At 33.2% G+C, this 25,872-nt stretch overlaps 1 protein-coding gene across 1 annotated transcript in view; it reads left to right on the plus strand.

Annotated features, from left to right (window-relative positions):
• Positions 1–25,872, plus strand: part of BMP5 (bone morphogenetic protein 5) — a 114,628-nt gene that overhangs the window by 77,015 nt on the left and 11,741 nt on the right. Inside the window, exon 4 of the mRNA XM_081033287.1 lies at positions 19,585–19,779. Within this exon, the coding sequence (XP_080889413.1) occupies positions 19,585–19,779 (195 nt within the window). The remainder of the gene's footprint in view (positions 1–19,584; positions 19,780–25,872) is intronic.

Raw genomic sequence — 25,872 nt, forward strand, 5'->3', positions numbered from 1 at the left:
AGTGCAAGCATTATAAATGTAGACTGAGAAAAAAAACATATTTAAATAACCTTTCAAGAATTCTTACAATGTTAAACTACTTTATATTTACAGTCAGTAACGTAACTGGGAAATCGACATTGTAGGGGTAAGCCAGTCATTTCTTGCCTGGTATGCGGCCGAAACCAAAAAAATTAAATTAGTGGTATGTGCTTCTCTCAGTCTTCTCCTTGGGGATATGCTTGAAATGTCTAACTAAACAACTCAAGAGATCTGTGAAATATGATCAGCCTGTCTCCTTTTAATTCCCTCCCTCGCAACCACCCCACTTGAAAATTCTGAAATTTATCTTTTGTTTGTTCACTCCTTTTCTTATATTAGTTATTTTCCCTTTACTCTCTATATAATTTAGCTACTATCCGCTTTCAATTTATCTTTCTCTCTGAGATAACTACTTTATATTTTGAGTTCCCCTTGATTTATTTCTCTTCTCTTATAAGGGTAATTTTACTTTAAATTACCGTTGTATTATTTATGATAATTTTTTAGATATGGAAATAAACTAATATTTCACTCTTTTCAAAAGTTTTCAAATTCTTTATTTAAGAGTTAGGTTTGAAATATATAGCATTTTGTTGCTCTTTTTGATATTGTATAATATGACAATATTAAAATAGTTACATATGCTGGGCAAGCTGGCTTTTTGCATTTAAGCAGAACAGATTTTAACCAGAGGTAGAGCATATATGAACTTAGGAAAGAAGTAACCTTTCCAGTACCTTCATTTTATTAACTGCAACCTCATGATGAATATACAGGTGATATTTCTCTATAAATATGGTTAACCATATGCTTCCACTTATTACTGCTCCATTCATTAAATACTGTTGATGTTCTCAACATGATATTGCTTTAAACAGAGCAGACAAACCATCTTTTATTTGCAATAATGGATTCTGAATATGTTTAGTTCTTTGCAATAGGATGATACTCAGGAAAGTCTGCCTTCAAATTCATTTGTTGACTATTTTTCATTTATTTACTTGTTAGACATAAAATTATTGAGTGCCTATACATGTAAGAGAAAATGTTAAACAGAATATAACCTGGAAGAGAGACAAATGTAGTCAATTTTAGAAAGAATAAAGTACCCTAAGTGCTAATAATTGTGATACAATCAGGACACTATAAGAAAACAGAAGAGAGATAGTTAATTCCAAATGGGACACAGACAAGAAGACCATGGTTCAAGTGGCTTTGAAGGTAGTTCATCTGGGTAAGATTTCAAGAAATGGAGATAAGGAGGGAGGGAGTTGTGGTGGTTTATGGAATGGTCGTGAGGACAAGAGGAGATAATTCATTCGATGAGTAAACAACGTGAGTAAATGCATAGAATGGGAAAATGACATGATATAGTCTGGAAAAACTCAGTAGTCCGTTGTTGGCTGGAATAACTTTCATGTGAAAAATATGATTCTAGATGCTATTAGGAAAGTGATTGGGAGCCAAGCATAGAAGGACCATGAAATCTAACTTATGTATATTCTTGTAGGGTGATCACACTTCATAAAAGAACTAGACTTGTTGCTTTAATCAAGCACAGCAACACCACCATAATTACATGTTGGAATGAATATCAGTTTCTTGAGGTCATGGGATGTGTCTTTCTCATTCACAATTATACCCTTGGTGTTTGGTACAATGCAGGTTGTAGGTACTAAAAACATGTCTTGAATAATCATTGAATGAGTTTGTGATTTAAAAGGCTCTTTTAGACCACCTGACACTGAACATGTTACTCTGAAGAGGACATTCCAAACTGTAAATTTGGGATGATTGTTAACCAAACCAGTTTGTTGTGATACAGGTTTATAGTACCACAAACCACAGTGCGGTAGTTAAAATAGTTTCAACCATAAGGTGAGGAGAAAATCAGTGATGAATATTATTAAATTTTGTTTGTCCTGCTTCTGCAAAGAAAAAATACCAGAGGGCTAAATATATTTTGAAAATAAAAAGACTGCTGAAATTAAAAGTAGCATTACGATTCCTCAGAGGACCTGTGGAAATAACTCAGTTTATGAAATATTGTTTTTAGAAATATGACAAATGAACTGCCATGGATTTGGCAGGAGAGTTTAAGAATATTCTTTTTTTTATGGAGAATAGATTATTCTTTGAGTTTCACATGTTTGTTTCAGTAAACTATAGCAAACATATAAGTAAGTAAACAAACAAACAAAATCACTGCTTTTTAATGGACAACCTAGATTCCAGACAAGTGGTTGTATCCAATTGTGCAAAACCAGTTTCAGAGTTCTCAGACACTCTTCCATGGTGATTAATAACCTCTATGATAAAATATGTACTCTTTTTTTAATAGCAAACAAGTAGGTCTAGGTCTGTCTTATAATTTATTGTAAAATTTTCAGTTCCCTAAATTATAAAGATATTTAATTATCTGACTTATTAAATCTTTACTAAAATTGTAATTAAATTTATGGTAATTATTATCCTTTATACATATATGTACAGAGTTTATTACACAGATAGCATTTTAATCTAGCTTTTAAGACTTAAGGTTTTCACCCCAAACATTATAATTTTCTATTGTTTGATGATTTGAACCTTCCAAGTAAATTAATTCTTTTTTCAGACTTAGGTTTATAGAATACTTTAGAGATGGAAAAACAATGATAGAATTTTTGGGATCATTAGAATGTCTTTTTAAAAACCCTATGTTTTCAGACGTTTTAGGTTTGGCAAAACTTAGAATGAATTTTGCCAGTGACTTTTTTCCTCTCTATTCAAACCCACTTATACGTCAAGGAAAATTCAATCCGTATGTTTCTGATTCATTTGTATTCAAGTCATCAAGATGTTGTTTTGTCAAAGTATTGTTTAATGTCCAAGAAACATTATAAGGTTCTTTTTAAAATAAGATTCTAAAATCCATTTTTCTTCAAAAAACAAAATTGCGGCCTATTTTTCAAGCATATTAAGGTAAAAATTCAGATTTAAAGTCAGAGATCTCAAAGTTTTACTAAATTTTGTAGCCAAATCAAGAAAAAAAAAGATTTCAGAGATATTAGTTATCAAATTAAATTCTAAATAACTGATGCTTAAATACAAGTTAAATAAATGTGTAATCATTGCTACAGATAATAGAATTTAAAGTTTTGATACCTAATTTAAATAAGGAGGATAATTAAATAGGATAGATTGCTCCACTCTGGAAATATAAATTCTAAGAAGAAATCATGAGGGAAGCTAGATTGAAATTTTGGCTATGACAAAATATTTCATATTGTAGCCATAACATCAATAAAGTGAGTGTAACAGTAATTACCTTGCAAGGACAGTGTGAGGCTGTATTAGATGATAGGGTCTGGAACATACTTGGACAGAAATACAGATGTTTGTATTGAATTGTACTGAGAGTTCACAGAGACTTTTCACTACTCCAGGTGGCACTCCTTCAACTTAGGATCGATTCTTTTATTGTGGAGGGTTTACAGATGTTTTAAGGGAGTTTTAGATAAATTCACAAGTGGTAGTCCACCAGAGAAAGGTAAGATTATTGAGGTAAGTTCTTAAACTTTGAGTTGGCAACACAGTGTATAGATGGTTATATTATTAGGCTCATGTCTAATAAGTTTGGTTGATTAAATGATTAATTGGTAGGAAACTATAAAATATATTTTTATCGAGGGTATGCAGCCAATAGAAACGAAGGCCCAGAGATATATGTCATGATCAATTGATTGTTTATATTGGTTGGGTATTCATAGATACCAGAGAATATCAAGTTATTATTATTTACTATGGTACTTTTCTTGAGTCCCAACCATTTTATTATTAGAAAAATACCACATAGTTTTTTTGTGAATAACTAATTGTATCAATGAATGTAAGGAAAACAAGCTTTTTGTCAGTTGGTAGAGTTATATACAGGGATAATTAATTAAAGGCTGCCCTATGTTGCCATCAGAAAAATCTTAGAACCCAGAGATGCCTCAATATAAATCACTAGTATTTGACTATTAAACCCATTAGCAAGACTTACACATCAATATGGCTTCTTGCAAATATTACAGAATTACAAGCAGTATTTTAATGCTCATAGAACACATGATTAAAGAAATATGGATAGTCTTTGCTAAAGAGTAGGGCCCAATAGTTCCTAATACATATTGTGCTGATATTTATAGAAAATTGCATAAAACTTCCAGTATATAAATGACATTTCCAGTAAAGAATTACAAAACTGAAGATACCTTATGAGTTGATTGAACAACATTAGAGTAGACCTTGAAAGTCAAGGAAACAAACCACTGTAATTGTTTCATTCTTCTCAGATTATAGCCCATGTTTGTCAGCAGCTGTATATCCCAGGCATTGTAAAGGGGTAAACTTATAGCTCTTTTTCTGCTATTAGCATGTAAGAGATTTCTCGATTCCATTTTTAGAAAAAAAAACATATATATGTATGTATATATATATATATATATATATATATATATGTATATATCAGCTTTTCTAAAGGCTCCAACTATTTAAATCTCTTATTTTCACCAATATTTTTTTTGTGCAAATTAAAAATATATATATATATTCTTTTAAACTGTATTATCCAGGGTTTTGCCATGTTCTCTACTCTTCAACTTGTGAGGTTTTTTTGTTCATTCCTGGAAATTGATAACTGCTACAGCTACATTAACAATAAGGAATGAGATTAGCCATGTTTCTACAACTGTGACATGGTTTTTATTCCTATTGTTCCTTACTACATACAGAGTAATTTAACATACTAATAAAAATTTTCTTCAAAATTGCAATATCTTTTGATATCTCCTAAATGTGCTATGATAAAAACATCAAATTTTTAAAAAATTCCATGAAATCTTTTGATTTGTAGAATATATATTACTAATTAAAATTATATTCTGATATCTAAAGTCCTTATATATATTAAACAAATGTACAACTTACTAACTTGATATCTTTTATCTTTATTAATATGAACTTCTTTGTGTAAGAGAGTTCTTCAAGTACTATCTGCTTAAATTTGATAAGTCCTGGAAGCTATTTTTAAATGAAAGTATCTGGTTAAATAAATTTGTTGTGTTATCCTTAGGATCCCTAAGACACTCTTTTTTACCTCAAGGGAAAAATTTCTAAATTAAGCCCCTGTGTCGTCAGATGACTATCTGTGTCAAGGGTCAGATGATCTATGTGGCTGGTTAATCTGAATATCAGCTGACATAGTGCGAATAAGTAGCAGAAGAAATTCAGAGATCAAGGGTGATATTTTTCTTTTTGTCTTGCTATTTTGACTATAGTTTCTCATTATTATTTATCTAAATCCAGAAAGGTGAATTATGTCCACTTATCAGAGGATCTTTTAAAGACTTTTGAGATTTGATAATATTTTATTCCCTTATCTGAACTTTATCTTATAAAGCAATTAAGTCATTTTTGTTCATAAAAAGCATCTGACTCCCTTTTGCTGAATTTATGGTGATGACAATTGATTTCAAATAAATAAATTACAGAGTCTCCAGCATGAAACTGCAAGAATCACATATCTTGCTAAATGTTCTGGAAGGAAGAAAGGAAGATATACTCCTACAATTTTTCTAGGTTGATATTAGTATAAATGAAGTAGTTCTGTATGTACTGCTTAATGTTAGAGCACACTTGCTTAACTTTTGGATGAATATTTAAGAATAAATTAGGAGGACAGGTGAAGAATATTTATCTTCAAAAACTTAAATGAATAAAATAAATAAGTGAAACGGGGTTATTTTCTCATAGCCTAGAAATTAAATCAATGTGCAAAAAGACAAATTTAAGGCAAAAGAAAAAAGTGCCTAACAAATGGAAATTAATGGCTATGGAATTGTGAAGGAATAAGCTATATATGACTGGAAGAATTCACCATTTATTTGTTTTTTTGTCTGGGGAATATTATATTGCATGAGATAATTTGTCAGATCATTATGATGTATAAGCATATATTTACACTTTAAGCTTATACATGTGTAAATATTATATTCAGAGAGGGTACCATGAATAGAAATGCATCATCTTAAAGGAGCTTGATATTAAATAGTTACATTCAAACCAAAACTCAAAATATGTAAAATCAGAGATGGAGAAGCTGGTAAAGAGAGGCAATACATCCCATGACCTTTCTTTCTTTTGGAGTAAGTATGCGTGTGTGTGTGTGCGTGCGCGCGCTTAGAGGGAGAATGTACAGGTAGAAACACATTTGCAAGTAACATGTGAAGGATCAGATATAATTTCATAGTTAAATATGTATTTTTTTGTTTTTTAAAAATAATTTATTAAATTTATTGGAGTGACATTGGTTAGTAAAATTTATATAGGTTTCAAGTATACAATTCTGTAATATACCATCTATATACATATTCCATTGTGTGTTCACCACCTAGAGTCAGTTCTCATTTTATCACCATATATTTTGACACCCTTTACCCTCTTCTACCATCTCCCTTCCTCTCTTACCCTCTGGTAACCACTGTTGTTGTCTGTGTCTATGATTTTGTTGTTGTTTGTTTGCTTGTCTTGTTCATTTGTTGCTTTCAGTTTTATATCCCACATATGAGGAAAGTCATATGGTTCTCTACTTTTTCTGTCTGACTTATTTCGCTTAGCATAATAATCTCAAGATCCATCCATGTTGTCGCAATTGGTAGTAGGTCATCTTTTCTTAAGGTTGAATAATATTCCATTATGTAGATGTACCATATTTTCTTTATCAATTCATCTATCAAAGGACACCTTAGTTGGTTCCATGTCTTCCCACCGTGAATAATGCTGCAGTGAACATAGGGTTGCATATATATATATATATATATATATGTATATATATATATATATATTATATGTATATATGTATATATATATATATAAATTAAAGATTATTGGGGTGACAATTGTTAGTAAAGTTATATAGGTTTTAAGTGTACAGTTCTGTAATACATTATCTATATATCATGTTGTGTATTGACTATCCAGAGTCTGTTCTCCTTTTATCACCATATATTTGATTTCATTTACCCTCATCTACCACCCCCCACCCCCTTACCCTCTGGTAACCACTAAACTATTATCTGTGTCTGTGAGTTTTTGTTTCTTTATTTGTTTGTCTTGCTCCTTTGTTGTTTTCAGTTTTATATCCCACACATCAGTGAAATCATGTGGTTCTTGACTTTTTCTGTCTGACTTATTTCACTTAGGATAATAATCTCAAGATCCATCCATGTTGTCGCATATGGCACTATTTCATCTTTTCTTATGGCAGAGTAGTATTCCATTGTGTATATATACCACATCTTCTTTATCCTTGAAGGACACTGGTTGTTTCCACGTCTTGGCCACGTAAATAAAGCTGCAATGAACAGTGGAGCACATGTATCTTTACAGATAAATGTTTTCAGATTTTTGAATAGATACCCAGAAGAGGTACTGCTGGGTTGTATGATAATTCTATTCCTAATTTTTTGAGGAATCTCTGTACTGTTTTCCATAGTGTCTGTATCAATTTACATTCCCACCATCAGTATTAAGGTTTCTAAAGCACTCTTCTTAGAACATTTAGTAGGGTTATATTCCCTTTTACTTTAAGTGCCACAGAAAGTTTTTCTGCCATAACAAAACAAAACTTAATCTAAATGTTTCCAGAGAATATTAGAGTGGCTTCTGTTTCATATTTCTATAAATTTTCAAAAGCATGTAAAACATAAATGAATCTATGTCAATGTATTAGTTTCTAAAAATCTTTTTTTTAAATAAATCAATCCACGAAGAGAGAGATTTAAAATATAGCTAAAAGAAATAACTGTATTTGTCATTTTATGTGAGTGACTCAGAAAACTTGAGAAGAATTCCTGTATTTTTATGGTAACAATGACTTGATTTCTCCTTAAAATAAATGACATAGATTTCCCTTGGGATTTAAAATCAGTATTTCTTAATTTTCCAAACCCATGTAAGCTGTGACCTATGGATTTTTTTTAACTCATATAATGTCTCAAAGCAAATCAAAGAACATAAATATTCCTGTATGCTTTAGATTTTTGCTATTGCCCACTGCATAAAAAGGAACAAAATTATCAATATGTCTTTCATGGCTAGAGTAATTAAACATAAATATTGGAACACTGTTAGATTTCTACTTTGTTCAATGAAACATCCTCTTAATTCTATTAGTCATATAAGATTTTCATAAACTAAGTGTAGTTTTCAAACTCATGTATTTTCAAACTTGCTCTGTTTATCAAAACTGACTTTCTGTTTATATAAAAATCTGTTATTTTTGCAGTACTTTTTACCAGCATCATTTATCCTTCCATGCTAAAATTTCATTTTTATAGTTCTTCATGATTAATCCAGGTTTTACTACCTAGATACATCTCACTTCATGTTATATAATATTCAAACCATGTATTTACTGTGATATTCAATCAAAATTGTATTGATAACTAACAAAAAACAACATTTCCTGAGAGCTTACTTAATACAAGGCATTTTGCTAAGCTCTTTAAGTGGGATGTCTACTTTATTTTCGCTATTATTATCCGATTTTGTCCATGAGTACACGTAGCCTGAGAAAGTTTAAGAATCTTGACCGTGAATCTAAAAATTATTTGTTTTCAGAGCAAACTCTTATATACTATGACTCTCACACATTACATGATATTTTTATAAATTCCAAACTGAATAAAAAATGTATTTTTATAATTTCTAAATAAAACAAAGCTATTAATAATGATTGTCATGGAACAAAATTGAATTTTATGTTGGATCTGTTCAGAATTACCTTTTTTATATTTTCTGTATGGAATTTAATCGTGATCTGGTCCTCAAAAGGTAATGGCATTTTTATCATATTTTTGTACTCTAAATCTAACTACAGTACTTCAATAGTTATTTTAGCCTCCTACACAATTATAGTTAATTCGATAAATTCATAAGTTAAAAAAAAGACCTCTCTTCTGCCAGTGATTGATTTCAACTCGTAATTAAATTTAGCCAAATTTATTTTTTTAATTTTTAATTTGATAATGAACTTCCCCCTTCCTTTGTGCTCTGTGTTGTGCACTAATGTATTTTGATAGATTGTCCTCCCTTTGTTTTCTCTCCTTCTCTGTCTTCCTTTCACTTAATCCTTACTCCTCATCATTGGATTCTCATATCTACCTCCCCCAACCACTCTTGTTAAGTGCCAACTAGTGCTCAAGTTTGTAGTTTAAACCAAGGTGCAGAAAGCTCATCCTGAGGCTAGTCAAGCATGCAATCCCACCCCCATATTAATAACTTATTATTTTACAAAAAGCCAGTTTGAAATCAGCCCTTTCTTTCATCATACCATCTCTTCTCCTAGCATCAAAGTTGATAGTGAGTTGATGTTCTTCCAATCTTAAAGAGATCTTGGACTACCTAAATTGTGTTTTGAGAAGCAAAAAATGAAAAGAAAAATATCTGGCAATGAAATACATTTTTAATTTGTTAGTGTCCTTGGCTCCCCCCCCCCATAAGCAGAGTTTAATTGGGAGAAGCCTGACTACTTTTCTAAAAACCTTTGAAAACATATTTTGAACAAAATGGTTTGCATCTAATTTACAGATTGCTTAGTTCTGTTGAAAATGAAGAACTATGATTCTGATTCCTTTTTAAATATCTATATCTGTATTATACCTGTCTCTAGTTAGAACTCTGTAATGGGCCTCTTATAGCCTAGGTTAATATTGTATAATAATTTGTAGTGAGAAAATAATTTTCCCTTATAAGCAAATGTTGATATAATATATTCAGTGATAAATTGAAAACCTTGAATTTGCTGTTTTACAACATCTATTATATACACAGTATTTTAAAACTAGGTTTTAAAGGCAATTTTCTGTGTTTTAATTTATAGTATGTTCCTATTTAAATGAGACCTGTATGGCAAACATAATTTGCTTATCCAAATTTTAGCATCGCAATTCAAAAACATACATGAAAAAGAGTTTTGAAATCAATGAGGTAAAGTAAGCAGAGACAAACAGGAGTTAGTCTTGCTTCATTATCTGGTGAAAGATGTATTTTACCATTTTTCAGGTTTCCCTTAATGAAAATACAATGAAAGTGTTTGGCTACATCTGTATTTCTGTTTTTGATTTTCCATAATTCAGAACAGTAACCATGGAGAACCAATCTTGCCCAACAAATGCCAATGTCAGGAACATATTCCAGTTTTTGTTGTTTGTTATATTCCTTATTCTATCCTCCAACCCTGGTTTAACTAATGATCTGAGGAGTAAATATTTTCACCGTAATATCGATATAGGGCCATGAAGAATATGAGATTCTCCTTATTCGCAACATACACTAACGTTAACTCTATCTTTCCCATTGTTCTTTCCACTACAAATTTAATTCATGCTGGTACATACTTCTTAAAGTCATATCGCAAAAATACAGCAGTGCTTGTTGTGCATCATGAGCAGAGTGCATATCAGAAGAAGAGAGAACCTTTAGTCAGTGTCAGGTGTGAGGAGTCACTGTGGTTCTGTGTGGCTGGTGGAAGCTCTGTGTGGCTAATGGACACTTTGGCACAGCTGGGGGAAGCGCCCAGGGGATAAAGGAAACCCAAAACAGAAACAAAAGCATCCAAAGACCTATGCCAATAGCATGTACTGCAAGTGTTGATCAAAATTTGAAATGAGAGGGAAAATATTTTGATAGGTAAGTGGCATATTCCAACTCCTTAAAATGCATACTAATTTCTCTGTATTGTGGCAAGTTTCCATGTGAGTGGAATAAAAATTGGGGAAACCACCAGCCCTTTTCATTGCTGGCAAGGAGTGCTGCGTGCTTATCTTCCCACTTACCAAGGAAAGTCCAATCTTGAACTTAACAAATGAAGTGGCTGTCACATAGTTATTGACAGACATAGTATGTCTGTCACTGACAGGCCTGTGAGATGGATGGTTTTTCCCTCCCGTTTTCCTCTGGTGAAAAGCAGAGACCCAAGGTGAGCATCAGCCTAAACTATTGCTAAGAAAGGGGAACACTGTGTACTTAAAGGAATAGCATACCACTTGAGGGTTGACAGGCTGACTTAAATATCTGACCCTTTTCTCAGCCTTATTTTATTCATTTTTGGAATGTAACCATTGTTTTGTTAGGAGCAGTAACTAAGATGATGTATGTAAATCAACTGGTAAGATACCTAGCTTCAATCAATGGCAGCTGCTTCTCTTTCAATTTAGGAATATTGAATTCGCTAACCTTCTCAATTCCCAATTTCTCTGATCCTTTTAAAGGGCTTGTTTGTTTCTACTTTTGGGTACCAGCTATATTTATATGTGGAAATAGTCCCGTGATTTCTCTCTGAAGTAATGCAACTGATAGAAATATGAAAGTTCTACTTATGCTATAAGATCAGATGATGCTGGTGACCCAGGTTGACAAAAAAGTAAACATTCTTGAAATCCAGTTATTATTTGGTATGTAGAACCAGCTCAGAAGGATGCTTTTGTTTAGGGTGCCAACATGAAATTATGGTGGTGTGAGATCTGGTCCTTATGTGGGGCTGACAAGTTTACATTCTTGCCATAGACAAAGACATGAGAAATTGGTGAAGAAAAATTCTGCTTCTCTTCAGTCAGAAGAATATTTTGTGATCCCAACCTTCATGTGTATAAGAGAGAATTAAGTCCCAAATGTCTTAATTTTTTTATTTTGGCAAAAATAAACACTTATGATGGCATACACAGGGGTGCCAGAAAATGTATACACATGACTTGTATTCATCTCTTTGCTATTGGTATACTCATATCTTGAGTATTACAGTTTTAATACAGTTTTTTCCTTTCTTAAATATGCATACTTTTTTTTCTGCATCTTCTGTATATTAGGTATCTTAGTATCAGTTCTTCACTGCATATTTTGAAAAATACTTTTTACTTTTTTCATTCTTTCTCTTTACTAGGTGTCAAGATAATATATTTGTCTTCCATTTTGGTGGTATTGAACTATTCTAAAGATTCTAGAAGTAGCTTGTGATTATTTCACAGGTTCATGTATCAAATTGAAAGAGAAGGTCAAACATTTAATGAACCATGCTTTTCTGTATGGTAAAAATTCTTTTGAATAATATATCATATAAGCCGGTAGAAAAGAATGTTTCCTTTAGACACTCATAAATTTCCCAATTAACTGCATTAAGTTCATTTCAAAGACCAATTTCCCCTACTATAGATAAAATGCAGTGTATGAAATTAAATTAATTTCACTGCTACAAAACAAACTAAAATGAGTTTGAAGTCTAAAAGTTTTTCTTCATTGATATCTTAACACATAGGAAGAGTTTGTAAAGACCTTTACGTTGATTTCTGCTGAAACTTTGCTTCATAATAGTTTTATTTAAATCTCCTATAATTTAAATGAAAGATGTGTGTGTGTGTGTGTGTGTGTGTGTGCACTTTTTTATTTTAAAAAGTCACATAGTAACTGGAAAAAAGACTAAAAATAATTCACTCTTCCCACGTTTTTGTGAAAAGAATGTTTCTGCTTTCTTAAAATAAATGACTGTAAGACCAACTGCTAACCAGTCTTTTGGGGGCATGTGACAGATGATGTCTGTAAAACTTGGAGCCTCAGGGGAAAGACGCTATATATAAAGAGAAGAGCTATTAAAAAGTAAGTGCCTACATGAAGGTAAACTGCAATTCTTAGTTTCAGATTCATATTTCCACTATCTGAAAATAGGGTCCATATAAAAAGCAGTTGTTGGGCTTGTCATTCCTGAGAGAGTACACCTCCTCATTTCAGACTGGTGTCCCACAGAAGGAGACTAATCATTTTCCATCACTTCGGTCCCACCCTCAGTGCAGTAAAACATTTGAGCATTCTGGACAACTTCCACAACTAGGCACACACTTCTGCCCTTGTTCTTTTATGATTCTCAGCCTTTCTTTCCTCAGGCCCTTCCTCCTGGAGTCCCAAGAGCTTCAGTTCTCAACTGTTTGCGATTTTCCCCCATCGAGCCTTTAGTCATCATGCCGGTGTTTCTGACCAAATATCCACTTTTCTAAATCCCACTACTTTCTCAAACTACAGGGAATTACAGCTCCTTTTGCAAAATTTTTAGAAATAATTTCAATTCTTTTTTAAAAGCTCTTCCTCCTTTGAAATTCTCTAACCCTCCCACACACCCAATCACAGAGGAAAATGGATTCCTTCTATTGCCATATTACCAGGAATTGTAACCACAATTCTTATCTGCAGATAACTCTCAACTCACATTTCATGTCAATTCATCAGGAAATGGTTTCCAATTGCCCTCTGTGGATTTCATACCTCTCATATGTATTTTTATCCTTTAACATCAGCCACAGAATCCTATCCTTATTCACATATATTATTACATTCCTTCCTTCCTTTGTTTTTGATGCTTTTTCATACAGAATATAGAATTGTAAATATATAATATTTAATGTAACATAAATAGGTAGTTTTTAATTTATTGTTTGAACTGTCAGTCTAAAGCAGAGAATGGGAACCTGTAGAAAAGGCATTGCATGAGGAGCCTGGTTGGTTAAATAGAACTCCAGAAATAGCATAAAGAATCACTCAAAAATCTTACTATCTTGTACTCTAAAGTTCGAAAATATTTTTTTTTGAAATACCACTTAACTGTGAGCGTCCAGTATCACTGAACTAGTTTAATATAGCAGCCTTTCTTTCTTTTTGAGTTTATGAAGTAATGTAAACCACCAGAAAATAAGAAAATTCTGAACACACATATAAAATTCTGTTTGTGATACTTCAAATCCATGTCCTTATATCTGGCAATAGGTCTGTGCTTTTACTATCAAACTAGAAACTATGCAAAATGTTCAAATTATAACAGAGTTGAAATTCAGAACTATACTGCAATGTGCTTAATTTAAGATTATGCGGAGTTAAAGTACATATGGCATTTAAGTAGACAAAAATTGTATCTTCTCCACATTCCTTGCAATCTGATATAAAAATGATTTAATCTATATGCTGGGTAGAAAATTCTGCACATTTTAAATCATTTGCTTCTAAGAAGGGTAAATTTCCAATATAATTTAGAGTCACAGAAGCTATAAGTTAAGAGCATCAGAATCCAATTTAATCATACATTGAAAATAAACAAAGATGAGGAAGATATTTGAATGAGAAGCAATGCATTGATTTGTTTTCTATAGTCCATCAAGGATGCTGCAAAAGTAGTTTTGAAATGAAGGAAAGTTAATTTGTGCACAAGTTCTATCACAGGTGTTTTGGGTTAAGCAGTCAATTACTGTGGGTTTGTAGGAGAGAAAAAAAACCTGGAATTTATGCTAACATCTTAAAGTGATATCAACGTTTAGACTCTGATAAATCCTCAAATGAATGTTTTCAAACTGTGTATTCTGGAGGGAAACTAAATGCTCCTATTTGGAACCACTTATCCTTGTAACATCAACATGTGTCTGAAGAGCTGTTTTATGTCAGAATCTCCTTTAATAACCCTGTTTTTAAAGAAATAAACATTTTGAAAGTCACATTTTCCAAAAAGAATGGTCTGAAATACAAAACCAGTGAGTTTGGAATGGATCTGTGGTTTGCCAGCTTACCTGTCTATGACTCTAAATTTGAAATAGTTGTGCTCTTAGTCAGATGTGTATACCAGGCCCTGACCCCAGTGCTTATACCAAGTCATAAGGGTCAGAAGAGCAAATCTGGAAGTCTCGAATCTCCAGCTTCAATTATGACAATATTTAGTAGGTATGAGCCCCAGTCTCACCTCCTTCCCTCTTGATTGCTGTGCGAAGAGCATGATTGTTTCTCTTTTAGAAGACATCATCCTAGCCCCATCTTGATACTCTGTGGTTAACACAACTGAGAAATTATATGACTGTATATTGGCTGCCCAAATTGTTTCTCTTCCCTCGATACCTGTACAATCATTTTGAGAGAAAATAAGATGGCCAAGGTATGAATAGTTTTAAAAATTTTTTTCATGCCAAGATATAATGGGTATTCATTTTGTGAATGCTAAAGACAAATACCTCTGTCAATACCAAAGTCTGAACTGCCATTTTTGTTCTTATTACCCCTTTCATTTTATAATCCAAGGGTTCTATGATACACAAACCTGGGATAATTGGGCACAAACAATGTTTCGTTGGGTCTAGTTTCCATCAGTAACATCACTGGAATGCTGGTATATCCTTCAACGAACCTTCTCTATCTCCTCTGCCCTCCCGTTTGTCTGGGAGCCCCCAAGTATATTTAAGCTTGAACAACTGCCAACAGCCAAATTCTTCTCCTTCTCTTGTGATCACCCTATACATTTAGTAGATTACATCTCTTTCTTCTTCCTCGTATACAACATTAGGGCATGGGTATGCTGCAAGGGAAGTGTCCACTTTGTCTAAGAGCAATTTCATCCCATCACCACACTCTCTTGCTTTGGTACATTTGTTGGTGCACTTTAAAATTCCCAGTGCCATCAGATTCCTGATTTGCTCACCTTTAAGCTGCTACCTCTCTGAAGCTCATGCTGATACTGATACAGGAGATAATCTTGGACCTACATTTCGTTGTTGCCGTCCTGTACCAATGGGGAGCTGCTTGGCGGCCTCTCTTCTGATGCAGGGAAAACCTTTTCCCACCACTTGTCCCATTGTTAACCATGCTCCAAAGTAGTGACAACTTCCCCACCCAGTATTTTACAGGAACTTAAAGTAAAAAATTCTAATAGATTTTGTTGGATTCCCTTTGTTCTTTAAAAGTTAGTCATGCAATCTTATTGGAGCTGTGCCAGAAGAGACTCTGAGTTACAGACTCAAAATCACTGCTTCCTTATACTCTCTAGGACATTGTTCTGAATAAGTGAGTTAGGGATGCACCTTTTCCTTAGGACGAGTTCTTTCCCATGAGGTCACTCTGTCCTCATTCAAATATATGCCTGGTGAATTATGCCCGCCAATGTTCTAGCTATGCTTACACATATCCGAATCCTAAGATGACTAAGCTTGGGCTCAAGCTAATGTCCTTACCACCCTTTTAATGTAATACTTTTTATTACCCTGCCCCATTTTTATTTTCACTGCATGGCCAATGCTTAATCTTTATTATTATCTATCATTCCACATATTTTTAACTGGAAATCAAAAATAAGAATTAGCATTGAAAAGTAAATCCACAGTGGTACACACCTACATAAGTTTTTGGTTTTTTTAATCAAAATGTTTTAGGTAGGCTTCTTTATTTATATATTTCCAATGTCTAAATCATACTGTGCATTTAATAATAAAAATCAACATGTTCAAATACATTTTATGAAAGATTCACTATTTTCAATATATATGTAATAGAGTCTGGGTTCCCATTAGCACTTCTAACAAAAACAACTGTTCAGCCATTCACAAGATTTAGTCTACATCATCAATGTAGGTATATTGTGTCTGAAGGAGTAGGTCAAATAGTTAATGCTTCTATAGTGTAGCTCAAGACCAAGAGTAACTGAGCAAGCATTAACTTATGGAATCTTAATAGTCACCTCATTGCTGAAGTAAAAAGGAAACCAAGAGGAAACTTAATAATATCAAAAGTTATTTTAAAGGGAGTTCACATTGGTTTGAAGGGTACTTTGCTTCACACACAATATCCACCTTTGTAAAGCCCAAGAAACCCATATTTGTAACATACACACATCTTTACAGTTTTCAGAACATAAATCTTTAGAACAGTATTATTTCTCTACAGATAAAAATTAAAATATTGAAAGTCTTTAAAATAATAATAAAAGAAACCCTCTTGCAAACCAAAGGAAACTTGGAACTTTGTGTTAAGTGCTTATTTAACTATAAAAGGCTCTGTGTGTGTTGTAATGAATGGAAAACCGATTTTACTATATTCCATTTGTGAACATCTTGCAGCAACCTATTCCAGTATTAGAAAGATCATATATTAAAAATGATTTCTTCAGTCATCAATGTATACAAGTAAAAATTTAGTTCCTGTTAAATTAACACTTCATTAAAAAATCAAAATAAAAGCTCGACAAATACTTTTTATGTTGCACTCCAAGACAGGAAAAAAAAAAAATCTGAAGAACAGATTGCCAGTTATTCTATTCCGTAACAGTTAAGTTTCTCAGTTCTTTTTTTTTTTTCCTTCTTCTTCTTTTGCTGAGCTCTCTGTCACTGGAAACATCTTAAACCAATTTCAAGTGCTACACCTGAATAAACATGTTGTAAAAGTGTTTATGTATTGAAGTGGGTCAGTTCAAGGTATGGTATTTGGCTGGAACTTCTAATTTCTCTTTTTACAGCAAGAGGGCTGCCAGAAGGAGGAAGTCTGAGCTGAATTAATACATTTGTTACAGTGGAAGTAGAATGGAAACTGCTCTGACCACAAATCAAACTGCCTCTTTCACTTATGCCAGTGATAGAGTTTTTCTAAGAAATATAGACTCTGGCATAAAGCCACTGTAAGTTTGCATTTAAAAGAAAAACCTATATGCTTATTTGTTTAAGGTTTACTGCTTTGATTATTTGTAAGTCTTTCTTTGGACTGAGTGTAGTGGCATTTGTGAGGCGGATGGCCATTGTAATACTTGTAGGAACTGAACAAGTTTTCCCAATATGTTGTAGAACAATTGTGGAGGACCCCGACGCTGCCTGGATTGGTGCACACTTTTTTTTTAAACCAGTACCTCCACATTTAAAGGACCTCTGTGTCTGTCCCAACAGCTGCACAGGCTCACATGACACAGTCTCATTTTCTGACGGTAGAAGGTCTCTGCACAATACAAGTATACACAAAAGTGTTTATGCTGCCAAAATAAATTTTGTTAAGAGCAAGAGTTTATTTGCTAAAATGCCATTGATGCCATTTCAGGGACTTGTTTTCATTTGCTTCTTCTAAGGTGGGTCAGGTCTTATAATGGATTGAGGTTGCTCCACAGTCTTTGCTGAATAAATATTTTAAGAAAACATGCACATCTCTCATGGGGCAAGGCAGAGTCAATCACGCACATAATTCAGACCACATAGATTACTGTTCAAAGACTAGTAATTTTTGTATCTAGAGGGGAAATTTTGCATGGATTTTGAGTTTCTCAAAGAAATTTACAATTTAAGATTAGTTTATCCTCTTTGGATGACTTTCATGGAAGTAGATATCAGCCAATGGTTTGCTTTATATACATTATATTAATACATATCATTATATATTAATATTATATATATATTCAGGGATAATTATTTTAAACTAGAAGAGTATATACCAAGAGTGAATTGTAAAAAATAGAAAATAGTAATATGTAACTTGTAGTGTATTTGTGGATTCAAATTAACTAACACATGGAAATTAGTAAAATGCCTAGCATATACATAGTAAGTGCTCCAAGCATATCTGACATTATAATTAGAAGTATTATTATTACTACCCCAATGGGAGAGGTACTTTATCAACACCTAGTCTCTAGGACACCCTGATTTCTAAGTTATTCCTGTATAGGCCCTTCTTCTCTGATATAGCCACACCATTGGCCCAGAAACATCTGGGATGCAGGCTGGTTTAGAGACTAAATTCAGACTCCGAAGTCACCTGGCATTTTTCTTCTTTCTGAAAATCTACAGGCTTGGTTTGCATCTTCTGAAATCCTTTTAGTAAATATTCCTCAGCAGGGGAAGAAGTCTGAAATTTTCATGTTTACATCAAATTATTTAGAGAGAAATTATTCTTGAGAAAAAAAAAATCACAGCTTAAACCAAAACTCTATCTCCAGCAGGAGCTTCTAGAATGTCCTGTGAGGAGCATGAAGTAGGGCACAGCTTTGTCAGTTTTGCTGAGTACAGGCCAGAGGTGAAGGGTACAGGGAGGGAGGCTATCAGCACTAATTAATATTTGAAAGGTTCGAAATAAACTGGAGAAAGTAGAAACATCCAGCAAGCCTTTCAGCTTCTATCACTTAGTGCAAAATAATAGGGAATTTAAAGCAGAGGAGCTCGTAGCTAACATTTTTGAAATTGTTACATCATATGGACATTTCCAAGCTGATGGCAGTCAAGCTTCCTATTTGTAGTACTGCTGACTTCCAGGTCTGAGAAGTTAGTGGAGGCAGCCTCAGGGTGTTCTGTGGTAGAAGAATGATGCAAATTGAAAAACCAAGCATGGAGGGGCGGCTCTAGAAGAGGGTAAACGGGGTCTAATATATGGTGATAGAAAGAAAACTGACTCTGGGTGGTGAACACACTATGTGAGATATAGATGATATATTACAGAATTGTACACCTGAAATCTATGTAACTTTACTAACAATTGTCACCCCAATAAACTTAAAGAAAAAAAAAGAAAAACAAAGCATGGATATTTGTCTGTAATAGTAAACTCTCAATGTTTATAAGACTCTTTGGCCTACTAAGAAAACATTCTGATAATGCTTTAAAAAGTTTTCCTTTTTCAAAAGACCCTAAGAATTCATTCATAAATTCTTAATGTAAATAAAGTTAGGGAAACTTTATCTCTTTTTTATAAACCAAGTGCTTGTATATTCTGTTCTAGGACGCAGTATCAACGTAAAGTCGGCTGGTCTTGTGGGGAGACATGGGCCTCAGTCAAAACAACCGTTCATGGTGGCTTTCTTCAAGGCTAGTGAGGTACTTCTTCGATCTGTGAGAGCAGCCAACAAAAGGAAAAATCAAAACCGCAATAAATCCAGCTCTCATCAGGAGTCCTCCAGAATGTCCAGTGTTGGAGGTAAGATAACCACAGCAACAGTTGTGCACAGAGAGTTATGGGGTCACATGTTGCAAATCAAGTAGCCACAATAAATTTACCCTCTGGATATACCTTTATTTGGTTTATTAAATCATCCAGCAATGTTTCTAGCATCCCCAGAATGTTTCATCAGTGAATCACTCAGTAATTCATTTTAAATAAGTACGGCTTGCCTTCATATGTTGAAAGATTCAGTTCAAATTAAAATCAAGCTGGCAGTAATAAAATTATGAAATGGCTCCATCAACAAAGTCTAGCCAAAGTTGAACTGCACAACTGTTGAGCTGACTTCCCCAGGGCCTCTCAAATATGGATGGGTAACCAGGTAAATTCAACATAAAAATATTTCTTTAGTCCTTAAAACAATACCAGGCAGTTTAATTTTTGTGAACCAGGCAGCTTAATTTTTTTTTTCTGACAATGGAAGCAGGAATTAAGATAGTTAAGATAATATTTATATTGCCATTAATTATTTGGAGGGCTATTATCCAGATAATCTGCTTTAAGTGTGTGTGTGTGTGTGTACACGCAGACATATATATAAAATCTAACAATATTAAAAATGCACAATTGATCCCAATCAGCTTGCAATTTAATTCATTAATTGGTTTGAAAGGAAATAAAAGTACAGTTGATATGTGAATTTGATGTTACTTAATTATATTATGTATGCCAATAACTACCTTGTTTAGTCCAGGCTGCAAATAGATTTTCATAAGCTGTTTTTAGATAAAAATGATGGCTATTTTATTCTAAGAAATTATCTTTACCTCTAAAAAATAAGTCTATTTGGAGGGGAAAACTTACCCTAGAACATTCCAATTCAGTGTAATATGTTTGTTCATTTGTAAAATATGTATTATTCTATGTTAATAGCCACCACATGCAGAGTACTTGCAAGGCACAATAGATGAGCTGGTGAATAAAACAGACATAATCCCTGAATACTGTTTTTCAGCAAATTAGAATGCTTGACTCTTCCAAAGAAATACATTCAGTGTTTGCCATTGTTCCTGAAGTCTTCATTTTCTTTCCCAAATCACTTGAAACTGACAAATCATAATGCATTTTTTATTACTCAAACATGTGTGAGTTTTAGATAAGAATGACTATAAATAAGACAAAAAACACATAACTGTTTTATTTATATTTTTGTACCTGGGACTCTCAACAAAAATACTAAATGGAATTCACTGGAAACTTCCTAAAGTATGAGCTCCAGGAGAATCATGTTAGAAAGAAATCTATTTGGTGTATTTAGCAACAGAAGCAGGGGGAAGATTTCCATATGGGATTACATTATACTGAATTACATGTAGGTACAGAGGGTTGTTTTAAAATAATTTTCCAACAAATAAGTTTAACCACCTTTTTCACTTGAAAGTAAAACATGATAGGAGTGCCTTATTTCAAAGCCATTTTATAGAGATCTTCACAAGATATTTAGTTTGGCAAAAATTGTAATTGGTTAATATGAAAGATGGAGAAAAATAACTTTCTAAGACCTTTTCTTCCTTGTAAATACTAGCCTGTCAAAGTTGTATATTTTTCTTTTCATGTAGAATGGTTCTGAAATTGGTTGAAATGTTTTTAATTTAATGTAGCAGACTGTGTTAAGTAAAAGGTTTGTTAAACCTTGAATAGAATAGTAAATAGTTTTTGAGGAAATTACAAAAGGAAAAGCATAAGTTGCATACTTATTGGAGCTCATAACGACTCTGGTAGAGGTGTTCCAGAGACTGAGATCATCAAAGTCCTTTTCCCTATTGGTGAACTCTATTTATCTTCTCTTCCTGACCACAAGTAACAAATGTACTTCTATAACAAGAGATGAATAAAACAGATGGAACAGAAATCACATAACTTTTCACCAGTTTCCTAACACCATTTAGAGTACAAAATTATTCTAATATAGACCAATATTTTCTTTCAAAAAGTTTGTCATTGGTAACCATTTCTGTGAAATATGTCATAGATAGTTTTGGAGCATGTTCATATTTTGATAAGAAGGAAGAAAGTAGCTGGTTTGTGTCTCTGAAACTTAACCTTTTAATAGGTAGTAATCAAGCCTACGGGAAAAAGTCTCAGAATTTGGACTAAAAGACAGGGGTTTAAGGAAAGGGAATGCTAATATCAACAAAAAATTTAATACTTAGGAGACTTGAAATGCCAGTGAAATTTAAAAATTATCCAAATGTCAATAATAAACGCTGTTATAGCTCTAGGCTTTAAATGCTGTATGAAGACTCCATGGCCAAGAAAGGAGGATGGGGAGAGTTGTATTAGATGTTTGCCTGATTGAAATTTAAAAAAAAATTTTTTTTTTGCAAATCATATCATCAAATGTTGAAAGTGTTGATCAGTGCAGGAGAATTAAAACCCATGTCATTAATGCTGCCTTTACTCCATTTCTTTCCTATTTCAAACATACTTGCGTTCCGGTTTCTTCTATGGAAGAGCTTGGAATGGTGTCTAGCATAAAACAGGAAACCCCAAAATACTTGTTTAATAAATGAATGTGTTGACTGTATGGGAAAAACTAACTTCCTCTTTTAGGTAAATATACATAGAACCACTGCTCCCAGATTTTTTGCAGACACTGTCCTTCTTTGCTCCTCTTTAGTTTTTTGCCTAGGAGGTTGAGCACACATGTGGTTATATTGCCTGTTTTACAGTGATGTAGTTACAGTGGCTATTTATTTGAATTTGGGAGTGGGGGAATAAAATGGAGGCAATGGCTAAATTTTAAGTTTAGTCACTCTTTATGATGTAAAGGTACTGGGTTGGTGAAATTTTAAAGAACCTACTGAGAACAAGGTACTGTTCTAAGGACTATATCAGTGCTGCAAAGACTAGAGCATTTATATGTTACATGGTGTATTCACCACCCAGAGTTAGTTCTCCTTCCGTGTATAGATGATGTATTATAGAATTGTGCCCTTGAAACTTATATAACTTTGCTAACCAATGTCCCCCCAATAAATTTAATGAAGGTAAAAAAAAAAGAATAGAGCATTAAGAATTTGGAAGAACTGAATGGGCAAATAGTAAGTCCTGGTTCACTGCAGAACTGCTTAGAAACATTTGAAGGTCAATTATTTTTAGCCCTGCCTGAAACCATGTGATTTTTTTAGGACAAGTTTTTTAAAAAGTCATTAAAATGAAATCATTCTGCACTTATTCTCTGATAGGCACTATCTCTTGCTTAATAGATACGATGTAAAGTAACGCCTCTTGGACAAACAAATTAATCTAAACCAGGAAAAAACAATTAGTTGAAATTATTTGTTTAGAATGTTTTATATTATATAGCTAATATACACTTTTGTCTTTAAAAATAATCAAATCCTTGATAACCTAATCCTTTTTTAGATAGGTTACCCTGATACTGATATTAACAGGGTACATGTACTTCCAAATTTTTTCTTCCATATATGTTTCTCTTTTGGAGAATATATTTTCGTTATGTGTTTTTATCTACATGAATGATATTTTAAAATGTATTTTTAAAGACTGGATTTTAGAACAGTTTTAGATTCACAACAAAAATGAGAGGAAGGTACAGATTTCCCATGTGCTTCTTGCACTCACTCATGCATAGCCTCCACCGTTTTCAATATCACTCACCAGAGGAGTACACATGTTACAAAGGATGAACCTACATTGACACATTATGATCACCCAAAGTCTGTAGTTTTTTACCTTAAGTGTTGAAGATTCTGTGGGTTTAGACAAATGTGTAATGACTTATGGCCATTATTATAATATCTTATGGAGTATTTTCACTGCCCTAAAAATTCTCTGTCCTCTGCCTATTCATCCCTCTTTCCCCCAGCAACCATCTATATTTTTATTGTCTTCATAGTTTTGCCTTTCTCAGAATATAATATAATTGGTTTTATGCATTTTTAAACAATATGTCTCAGCCATATATCAAATTAGTGACTTCATTCTTTCAAATTGTTGTAATATATTCAATAGTACTTGCATAAGATTTATTTAATTGTCGCACTCTTAGAAGACATTTTTATTGTTTCTAAATTGGGGCTCTCACAATCAATGCCATAATCCCTCAAGGCTGCACATATAAGAATGTTTCTAATCCTCATGGTTTCTACAGTAGTTAACACTAAAAGCTGATAACTGTACACTGAGTCATGCAAAATTTTGGAAATCCATCCTAAAACCAGAATTATTTTGGTGCATGTAATATCTAGCTCACTCACTCTATCTATCATCTATCAATCTATCAATCTATCTATCTATCTATCTATCTATCTATCTATCTATCTATCTATCTATCTATCTATCTATCATCTATCTATCTATCCATCCAGCTATCATTAATCGTCTACCTATACACTTATCTGTCAATCATCTTTCATTCTATCATTTAATTGTGGGTCCACTACTTACTAGTTGTAAAATCTTGGATAAAATGTGTCACTTCTCTCTGCCTCTGTTTCTTCACCGATGAAGTGGGGATGTTAATAGTACCTGCCTCATAGGGTAAGATTACATGGGTTGTGAGGAGTAAGAGTTAATATATGTAAAGAACTGAGAACAGTGGCACATTCGTATTATAGTTTTAGCCATTATAATTGTTTTAAAATGACTTCATATGGTGTGGCTTTTCAGAAATGGTACATAAGGAATTCAGACTCTTAGATCAGAGAAAAATAAGAAATTTTTTTTCTCTCTCTCTAATAAGTATCCATATCTGTGGTGACTTATAGGGATTACTTGGCCTTACAGACTCAGAAGCCAGAGGGATTTTAGAATCTTTAACTAATTTGAACAGTCTATCTGAGTAATTAATTATGTAATATTAAAAGACTTGTTGATATAGATTATTGCATTGTGTCTGTTATTGTCTCTGTCTAAAGAGAGTCCACAGAAAGAATACAACTGGGCTTGATTTATTATAAAATAATATTTATTCAATATTAAATAAACACCCATTATGTGACAAGCACAATATTAACTATATGTTGATAAAAGATGGATTGCCTAAAGACCTTGCTTCTTAAAAAGGTTGCTTAAAAACCTTGCTTCCCATACATAATGGGAAAGACATGCATGTTAGTAATTATTGAGAGGTCAATTCTATTAGAGTAGATATAAGGTAATGTGAGAGTAGTAAATACAGAGAACATAAGCAGCACCTACGCATAGCACAGAGACTTTATCAGGGACTTACATGAGAAAGAATAGACATTTTTCAGAAATGGAGGTGAGGATAGAGCCATTTCAGACTGAGGTGCACAAGTACAGAGCAAAGCACCGGAGTCAAATGGCTGGGTATGCAAGTATTCTCATGTGAAACGAGTGTGATACCAGCTAGAAAATTTTGCAGGGACCACATCACGAAGAGTAGGTATGTGATGGTAGAGAGCTACGGTGTCTTCAGACAGTCAATTAGAAAAAAGAGGATCAGAATAAGATATGCATTTAAAAAAATTTAAACTTGGCATCAAAGTGAAGATGGAATGCCAAAGAAAGAAACTGAAAGCCCAAATATGATTAGAATAATAGTTGAACACCCCAAACCATAAAGATTATAGATTGGAGAGAGTGGGAGTGGAAGCCAACACATATGGGATCAGGCCAGCCAGGGTTGGATGAAACATGATTCTGCAGATGGGAATTTAAAAAATAAGTGGAAAGTCTAGGAAAAGATATAGCTATGAGGCCAAATGATTGGATGAAGCATAGGACTTGGCAGTGCCATAGAAAACAGAGAGAAAAACATCAAGGATAGAGCCTCCAGGGGCACCATCAACATTTCAAGTGTAGACTAAGGAGTGAAAGCCCTTCCATGAAAGAGACAAAAGACATAGTCAGAAATGTAGGAGAGCAGGGATAAAGTGTTATAGTAGGAAAACGTTATCAGAAGAAGATGTTGAGGAAGTATGAGGTAACCAATAGTGCAAAGGACTTCCAACAAGTTAACTAGTTAGTGTAGAAATGGGTCAGTTTATTGGAACTTTATGGATCAATTTAACAAAAGATATGAGAGAGAAAGAAAGAAAATCAAGAAACTTAACTAAATTTTCTGGCTTGGGCTACTTA

Source organism: Rhinolophus hipposideros (genome assembly GCF_964194185.1).
Source record: "Rhinolophus hipposideros genome assembly, chromosome: 3".
Taxonomy (NCBI): Eukaryota; Metazoa; Chordata; class Mammalia; order Chiroptera; family Rhinolophidae; genus Rhinolophus; species Rhinolophus hipposideros.